The sequence below is a fragment of the Mirounga angustirostris genome, unplaced genomic scaffold (assembly GCF_029215605.1).
Source record: "Mirounga angustirostris isolate CCGP_5_RB_7025 unplaced genomic scaffold, mMirAng1.0.hap1 SCAF_12, whole genome shotgun sequence".
Lineage (NCBI taxonomy): Eukaryota > Metazoa > Chordata > Mammalia > Carnivora > Phocidae > Mirounga > Mirounga angustirostris.
In genome coordinates, this window is record NW_026991720.1 from 26,995,392 (window position 1) to 27,005,201 (window position 9,810).

Sequence of the window (9,810 nt, forward strand, 5' to 3'; positions counted from 1 at the left end):
TAATATAATATAAAATATATAAAAATATAATTTATATATTTATATAATGAATAGTTTTCTTGCCCTTTGTCCCATGCCTTTTTTAAAACTTTTCCTTTTATTCTTTTTGTCTATTTTTTTTTTAAAGTTAGTGTTTCATGCATTTTGAAGTGGCGTAACTACGGAGAGGCCACAATAAAAATATAAAAAGAAACATAGAATAACAGGTAATAATAGCTGCATTTTCTGCTATGGATTTATAACTGTTAATTTATATTTTGCATCACTTCTCCTAAGATAAATAAGAAGCAGATTCAAAAAAGGCCCCAGAACATTGAGATTTTTAGCAATCTAACCCGCTCAGCAGAGCAATACATTGACAACAGTGGTGAGACACAAGCTTTTTATTATATATTACCTAATTTTAAAAATTAGCATGTTTCAAATATGTGTGTACTATACATATATATATAAATAAATTTTATACATGCCCTATTATACCTATATAATTTATAAGATATGTATGGTACACAAAATAGAAATTTTGTTAAGTGCTAAGGTGAAAAATATACAAATAGAAGATATAATTTTTGTATTTAATCCAAGATTTTCCTACATTCCCTGAGATGAACTAGACTGAACTATAGAATTAGACCTTTCAAGGTTTTCCTTGCATCTTTAAGAAAGATTAAAATAAATAGAAGACTTGGGCTCTTGAAGTTTAATTTACTATTAGAAAACAATTCAAGTTTAATCTAGTAAATTAGTTGTATGCATGTTTGTATTTATGCTATCATGATGAAGTGCTTTCCCTTGCTTGAATAGCAATGATAGAACAAGTGCATTTGTTTTTAGTATCTGATACATTGGGCCCAGGGTTGAGTTTATTAAAGAAACGTATTAGTTGGTATGTACAGTAGTTCCCCTCCTTAGCCACAGGGGATACGTTCCAAGACCCCCAGCAGATGCCTGAAACCACCAATGGTATTGAGTTATATATACTGTGTATACTATGTTTTTTTCCTGTACATCCTTATCTATGACAAAGTTTAATTTCTAAATTAGGCACAGTAGGAGATTAACAACAACAGTAATAAAATTGAACAATTATAACATTATATTATAATAAAAGTCATATGAATGTAGTTTCTCGTCCTCAAAATATCTTATTGTACTCTACTCATCCTTCTTGTGATGATGTGAGATGATAAAATGCCTACATGATGAGACAGAGACGGAGTGAGGTGAGTGACATAGCGTTAGGCTACTACCCAACTTCTGATGATATGTCAGAAGGAAGATCATCTGTTTCTGTACTGGGGAAAGGAAATTGTGGATAAGGGGGAACTAGCTGATCATAATTATTAATAATCATAGGTTTTACACAGCTATGATAGGCTATTATCCTATCAACTAGATTATACACTTCTTAGAGAGTGCATCTAATAACCCTTCATTTTCCCAATGTATTTAGCATCTTGTATATAGTAGGTGCTCATGAAAATGTTTACAGTGTTTAAAAAAATAATAACAGGCTTAATATGCAGTCATTTGCCCCAAGACAGCAAACCAAGACTTAGTTACAGAAATGTGATTTTTAATCACCATCTGGAATTTCCAGATCAGCACTAGTGTGGTAATCTGCATGATAGACCTCCATGCAAAGGCGGGTGACCTTGCCTAATACAATGCTTTCTTTTCTTTTACTCATAACTTTCCATGTCCCGCCTGTAAAAGTCTTCCATTTTGTACAGCTTCTTGGAGCTCACTTCTATCTATTAAATGGGATGCAGCCCAATTCGTGAACCATTAATTAAAGCCAATTAGATATTCAAACTTACTCAGTTGAACTTAGTTTTTTAACATTATTATTTCTCTTCATTGTACTTGCTCAGGCACTTGGGCAACTAAGGGTCTCCTGTTTTGCAGCTGGTTTGAGGAGCCTGTAACTGAGGCTTCTGTCCCTGGCATGACAGTTTCTACCCACTGACTTTTGACAGTTGTCAAAGGAAGTGTGCAAATAAACCACTTGCTAACAAAGCTAAAAAAAAAAAAAGTCATTACGTTGACCTTATACAAGTGATACTACTTTAACAATTTTTCTTCTCACCATACTTTTATTTCTCTCTTACCTAAATCACAGACAATTTAGCAACTATAGACTGTAACATAAGGCATTAAAATAAGGGGAGAGAGTGGGGAGGAGACCGTTTTAAGAAATGGAGGAATGGCCTCAGAATTCTCCAGAAGGGAAAAAAAAAATCCCCAGAAAGCCTTCCATCCAAGAAACATCCCATCTCCTTACAGATTAGAACTGTTACCTGGTTTCTGCTTAGATATGATGGGGGCACGGGGGATATGAATCAGTATAATTTACCTCTAAGGTTCTTTTCAATCCCTTTCAATTCTAAGCCTGAACTTTGGATTCAGAATCCAATTCAAAATTGGATTAAAAAGCGCAGCCTCCAACACACCAGAGTTCTAGATTCCCACACCTTCTCTACCTAAAAAAAAATAAAAATAAAAATCTCACCCTCTATTTCACTCTCCGTCTCTGGGATGACCTAGTTGTGCAAAGAGAAAAAGCAGCACTGGGGTGCGCGAACGTGAGCAAAGGTACGGTTCTTGATATGAGACTCCTCTGCAGCCAGAGCGATGTCCAACCCAACTGGCCTCAAATCATTTCACAATTCTGGGGGGCTTTGACTCTCTGTCTTTGGCCCTCAGTAGACTAACCTAGGAAAGTACTGGTCAGGGAGAGCGATTGAGAAAGTGAACCAGGCCCCGAGGCAACATTTCAGATGCTGGGGGCGTGCAGGCATGGAGTCTCCTGTTCATTCTTTGTGACTGGGACCCAGCTGGCTTTGAATTAGAACATGTACAGCACCACAGTTTGGTCTCGGGCCCGGCCTCTGGTTTGTGGCACTAGGCCATTCACCTCGGCCAGCCGGGCCCGGGCTCTGGTTCCGCAATACAGGGATTGCCATCGGCTCTCAATCACACCTGTTAGATGCTTCTCCACTCCTGCCTCCGCCCTGCAAACGCCTCCCGCACCGCGCGGGACCCGAGTGCAGAGCGGGGAAGGAGGCGGAGGAGCAGGGCCCGGCCCTCTCCGGCGGACCCCGGCGGGACTCGGCTCAGAGGGTGGGGCGGGGAGGGCGCCCTGCGAAGGCGGGAGAGCCCGAGAAAGGCGGAGAGGGGCATGGGCAGGGCCGGGGGAAGGGGCGTCACCGCTCGCTTTACGCTCTTAGAGCCCGCAGCACAGGCGGCGGGGCTGAGCCGCGGAGGAGATGGGCTTCGCAGCAGCCTCCGCACTTCTCCTGGCGGCCCCAGCGCCACCGCCCCTCGCCGGGCCGCGGCGCCCGTTAGGCCGCGCAGAGTGAGCTCGGGCGCCGGCCGGCGTCACCTCACCCAGGACTGGAGGGCAGGGCGCGGTGGGGCCCGCGCGTCTCCCGGGCAAGCCAGTTCCGGCTGCCACCCGGCCGCGGCCGGGACGGAGCTCCTCGGCCCCGCAGCTCCACGCACCCGGCGGCGGCGGCGGCGGCGGCGCGGGCTCGGGCGCCCGGGCAGCCTCTGAGCCCATGGCTGGCAGCGATGCGGATGGCGAGGGTCGCGCGCGAAGGAGCAGCGCCGCGCGGCGTCCCGGGGGCCCCGGCGGGCGGGGAGGCGAGGCTGCGGCCAGCCGCCCGGAGCCGCTGTCTACCGCTGAAGCGCCGGCCGACGGGCCGGATGCGCTGCCCGCCTGGATGCGCCTCTACTTCTACGGGATGCACGGGATCACCCTGGACGTGCTCGTGTCCTCGGCTCGGCGCTTCGCCAGCAGCCCGGACCTCCGGCTGCTGGGCTTCTCCTCGCCCTACCGCTGCCTGCTGCACTCCCTCACCCACTTCGCCCTGGAGAAGGTCTACCTGCAGCAGCGGCGCTGCCCCAGCGCCTTCGTCTTCAGTCTTCTCCTCTACCCCTCGGCCCACGTGGCGCTGCAGACCCTGGCCGGCCAGGCACTGCTGCTCGCCTTGAGCAGCGGCCCGGGGGGCGCGGCGGTGCCGGGGACACCGGACCTAGCGCTGCAGTATGTGCTGGCGCTCTACCACTGCCATGTGTTCCTGAAGCGCTTCCTGCGCTTGCGGTACCGGCGGCAGCCAGAGCCTCGGCAGCCGCAGCACGGGCCCGGCGCGCCCCCCGCCCCTCTGGGCGCCGGGGCCCCTGGGGTTGCAGGTGGCCGGGGTGTCGGGGGAGCCCCCAGCCAGGGGCTGCCGGGCCTGCTCCGCTTTCTTTTCTTCGGAATGCACGGCTTTTTGGATGAGATCTTCTTCACTTTCTTCTTTGATTTTCTGGGGCAGAGAGATGGGCCAGCCAGCGGCCACACGTCGCTCTGGTCCTTCTTTATGTACGGCAGCTGCAGCTTCGTGGTGGAAAAGCTCTACTTCCACCTGCACTGGAATCGTGGCTGGAGCACTTGGAAGCGGCTGCCCATCTACGTGATCTTCATCTACGTATGGGAGTTGTCCTGGGGTCTGGGGCTCCGCCTGTGCGGCGCTTGTTCCTGGGACTATTCTCACTATCCGCTCAATTTCATGGGCCTCATCACCCTGATGTATTTACCTGGCTGGATATTCCTTAGTGTGTACCAGGACCTGCTTTCCAACGCGTTGTGGCGGGTGCAGTACATACCAACTAACTAAAAAAAAAAAAAAAAAGTCACTCCATTTCCAAGGACCAATTCGATTTATTTTTACATGTTTAAAACAGAGTGGGTTTTTTAGCCTTTTAATTTTTATACGTTTTACTAAACTCTTCCAATATGTTCTATTCGACATTTTAGTTTTTCTGACACTTTGGAACCTATGCATAATACAGTATTTTGCAGTATTACTCAAAACCTAACTCAAAGTACTTGTCAATATTTAAAACCCCTTACTACCCCAGACAGCAAAACCATTGTACCTTCATTTATTTGTGCATGGGTGGGTGATAACTACTAATCTTTTTTTAAGCAAGGAAGTTATTCAAATCAGAAATTAGCGATCTTCACAAGATTTGGCGAAATTTTCTAATTTAATGATTTGTTTACTTTTTTTAATACAATTTCGTTTTAATTCCCTGCCACATATACCAGTCACTGCTGAAACTCAGTGTCTCGTACTCCTACTACCGGTAATAACTCTTAAAGTGCCTCCTTCTAGCACACAAGTGGAAAGAAACTGACAAATGTGAAAATACATCCTGTGGATCGATTTTTAAATAAATCTTTTCTAGCGACTCAGACAGGTAACACTGTGTTAAGATATTTGATCTCCATCCTGGAAATGATTGTTTTTCCAATGTGGATTAGCCTTAAACACCAAGTGTGTTAACATTGATCAGATCCTGTGTTATCTATGGCTGTACATTTTTGTTGTAAAATGTTTACCTTATATGCCCAAAGGCCAAGCAGAATTATACCACCCTCAGTAGTGTTCTAACTCTAAGGACTCTTTCTACTTGGAGCTTCAAGAATAGAAACAGTTCCTTGGAATAAAATGAACCTGAATGTTCACTGTACTTGAATTAGGCCTAATTGTTTACCGTGAATACAGATAGTGTTTTCAGTATATTTCTGCCAGAGCTCACTTGTAAACATCTTTCTTTTTCCTTCTGGACCCACAGAGTTCTTGGGCCAAACCTGATGTGCTAATGTGCATTATAAATCAATGATAGCATTTTGGTGACTCATTATTAATGTCTGGAAGCTCTTAAGTTAAATGAGATGATAAAAACCATTTTAAGAAATCTTGTCTAATCAATTAATAATGTCCTTTAAGGTTGGTTGTTGTTTTATTATATTTAGAAAAGACAAGTAGAATTGAATATAGCTCAGCCAAGGATGACTAATACTTCCTCAGTTTTCATTACGAAGATAATTACGAAAACTTACAGTGTGTATAAATGAATAGTTTCCGCTTCAAATTATTAGCTCATGTATGCTATGAAAGGGGACTTCTTTCTGTTTTCAAAAAATGTTTGCTATGGCAGTAAAAACGAATACATATCTAGACAATTGTCAGGAATAATTTTGAGAAGCTATTTTAATCCACTATCTGAGGTTGTGAGCTAAATTTTAAGTAATGCAATATAATCAACCCCACCAGTGAAATGGATCATGTCAAACTGATTATTTTAGCTAGTCAACGCTGAGTAGCAACTATTAAAAGTAAACCAAGTCTTTGCAGAAAGTGTCACTGTATGACACTTGGTCATATATAGGTAAAGGATTTCAGAAATCCTTTCTGAAAACCCTGGCAAGGAAAAAGGATAAGTATAGACACTAAAGTTAGTCAGATGCTGAATAAAATATTTGTAATCCAAATGTGACACATGCACAAGAATCTGAGTTAAGTGTGGCACCACTCCACACCACACATTGCTGTGAATGCTGAACCAAATCCTTGACTTCTAGAATACTTGCTAAATGTACACATTTGCACTTAATGTCCTTCGCATGCTGCTCCTCAGCCCTGTTTACCTGCTCACCAGCATTCTTAGGGTCAGAAATCTATCAGAAAGTGGGGAAGCCTCTTAGTTTTTGTTTGTTTGTTTGTTTAGCTTTAATGTTAATCCTATTTTAAAGAAAAGGTCAAGATTTCCATTCATTCCGTTAATTCAAGAAATAGTTATTGTGCACCCACTCTTTGCAAGGCATTTGCCTGAATTCTGCAAATACAGCAATGACCCAGTACAGACAAAATCTCTGTCCTTATGAAGCTCAGGTATTAATGTTTTGATTTATAGGAGGTTATACTAACTTGCAAGGCTACTGTTTTAGTATTTTTTTTTTAAGATTTTATTTATTTATTTGACAGAGAGAGAGACAGTGAGAGAGGGAACACAAGCAGGGGGAGTGCGAGAGGGAGAAGCAGGCTCCCCGCTGAGCAAGGAGCCCGATGTGGGGCTCGATCCCAGGACCCTGGGATCATGACCTGAGCCGAAGGCAGACGCTTAACGACTGAGCCACCCAGGCACCCTACTGTTTTAGTATTAACAGCCCCTCTGCTAGTTCTACAAAGACTTCATTCATATGTATTCAGGAAGTGATTATCCTGTCTATTAATTCAGCACCTTGCTACGGGGCTTCTCAATATATGTTTATTCAATTTCTTAAGTGACATTTTGCTGTAACAAACTAAAGAAAAAACAGGGCAAGAACCATCAAATCAATTTTGTTAGCTCATTAGCAGTTCAGATATAGAAGTGATGAGTCAATATAATAATAGTTAATATTTAAGTAACACTAGATATATATACACATACACATACATACAGATACACATGCACATATTTATTTAAACCTCTAGCAACCCTCCTTTTACAGATGAACACAAAGAAACTAAGGCCTGAAGAGGTTAAGTAACAGCTCAAGTCATACAGCTATTGAATATTATGATGTAGATGTTAGGGTTCGAAGACTTCGGCCAAGAAAGAATTCTTGAGATGTCTTTGGTGCAAAAAGTGGTTTTATTAAAGCCTGGGGACAGGACCCGTGGGCAGAAAGAGCTGTCCTGGGGTCCCGAGGAGTGGCCCATTATATACTTTCAAGGTGGGAGGGGATTAGGGATAGCCTAAGTCTCTAAGGAATTTTGGAAGCAAGGTTTCCAGGACCTTGAGGAGGCTAGCTATTGTTGGGAAAAGGTCATTTATTACTGTCTAATAAAACCTTACTTATGAGACCCTTCAGATGTGTATCGGTGGGCCATATGCTTGGGGGATGATAACCAACACGTATCTTGGGGGGTTTAGAGATAAAGGAAATTTCTAAAGGTATTTTTATATGTTAAGATAGACTTTCAGGATCTGGCAGGTTGGGCTAAGGTTACCATTTTCCCTTAGCCAAGTATTAAGTCAAAGCAGCTGAGTCCCTAGAGGAATGTCACTCTGCCTGTTTCAAGGACTTGTCATTGGGCTATAGGTAGTAAGGAAATTTAATAATTTTTCTTCTGCCTTTGTTTCCCATATCATTTAGACTTGAATCCTAGTACACTCTACTCCAGGGTCTGTTCTTTTTTTTTTTTTTTCTTAACAGCAACACTGTCATGCCTCCGTTCATTGACCACAATGATTTTGGATGTTCTTTGGATTTCACCTTACAATTTGTATTGCTCTTCCCTTTCATTGTCACAGATGCAAGGGTAGATGTATAAAAGCCAGGCACTAGTAACAAAAATATTCTATTCCGTGAAAAATAAGAAGGGAGCTAATACCAGGATACATAACTGAAAATCAGCCTAGTTCTAATCCTTAAATGATAGTCTTTATATTCAAGCAGTTCTCTGAAATGGAGTTCTTCATTTGAAGTTAGACAATCTTGATATAAAAATAATACACCAAAAGGTATGACACCTTATATCACAAGCTAGGAAAAATACATACAATCATTGCTACATATTTAACATAGCAGTTGGAATGAGCATCATTGTAAGAGCTAAACAGTCCAAAAATTAAAAATAAATTGTTTGCAACAACATTTATTCTGAGTTCGATTAGACACCTTAGAGTCTAAGAAAATCTGTAACAGAAAACATGGAAAAAAAGTAACAAGTATGAGTTTTGCTCCATGTTTAACTTCTACAACACTGAAATTTTCTTCTAAAAGTGCTTTAAATTTTAAATCCATTCTATCTGGGCACTGAATCTACAGAGAAATATGACCTTTTAAGTTTTTCATGTCAACAATGAACATGAAAGTTTTTAGGTTCTGCAAAGACTCCAATAAGGTTGATAATCCATTTCAATATTTCATAAATTTCAATGACTCGGTGTACTTAACTTTGAATATTTTATCAATATTTGCCATTTCACATTTCAACTCAGCAAAACACAGCTTAGAAAAGTATGACCTGTCCTTTGTTGTTTAAGAAACGTTTCTAATTGGTTAACCCTATCCTTTTGAAAAAATAATTTTTCTATACTGTTTTAAAATAGACTCTGTTGGACGTAATGGACTTGGTTCTGTTTAAGAGGGATGGTGAAGAATTTTGGTAGACTGTTTTGGTTCTTTTTCCACTTCCAAAATACATTTAAAAATCAATATGCTTGGAAAGGAAGTTATACTCATGCTACAGACTTGGAGTGATAAATAAATCATTGTATTCTAATACCTGAAAGCATTTTAATAAAATCAATTTTTGCTTATATTAAGAGGCATTAAAAACACTTTACATTTTAAATTAATTTTAAATATACTATCTCCATTATATTTTCCAACTTTGTTTAATGGAACTAAGCTCCTTTACTAAGGGAAAATAAAAGAAACACTCTTCCCCTCCCTCCATCAAACACATGCCTCAGTTTATGCTGAAGGAGAAGGTGGTAGTAAAAGATGGTTCTGTTGTGTTGCCAGTTTTTTTTTTTTTTCTTTCTATTCTTAGACTTGGTACCAGAGGAACCAACAAAAACAGCAATTGTTTGTGTGGACTTCTATTCACTAGAATTGGCCTCATTCTGATGTTTAACATTGAGGCACGAAGCCATCACATAAGCAGTGACGTCCAGACACTAACAACCAATTGTAAATTATAGAGAATTTTTCCCTAGAGACTTTTTCTCTTAATATAAAGAGAATCTAAATTTAGAGACTTTTTCCCTTAATTTTTAAATTCTCTTTGCAGAAATGGTCAATTCTTAGGCAGCCCTTAGAAAGAGAGGGTGGGAGTGAGGGACTGGACTTTGGCATACAGAAAGACTTGATTTTCATCTTTTAATGATTCCATTAGAATCCAAATGTCACATGGACCAACTTTTCCCATTTGGAAAAAATAAATCTTTACCATGATTAAGGAGAGTCAAGGGTTGAAAGAA

The 9,810-nt window shown here is 41.6% G+C and overlaps 1 protein-coding gene across 1 annotated transcript; it reads left to right on the forward strand.

Moving 5' to 3' along the window:
- The first annotated feature begins 3,181 nt into the window (after positions 1 to 3,181).
- Positions 3,182 to 9,116, forward strand: TMEM229A (transmembrane protein 229A). The gene has a single exon (XM_045865101.3). The coding sequence runs from the start codon at positions 3,561 to 3,563 to the stop codon at positions 4,659 to 4,661; it is 1,101 nt and encodes a 366-aa protein (XP_045721057.1). The 5' UTR covers positions 3,182 to 3,560; the 3' UTR covers positions 4,662 to 9,116.
- Positions 9,117 to 9,810: the final 694 nt, after the last annotated feature.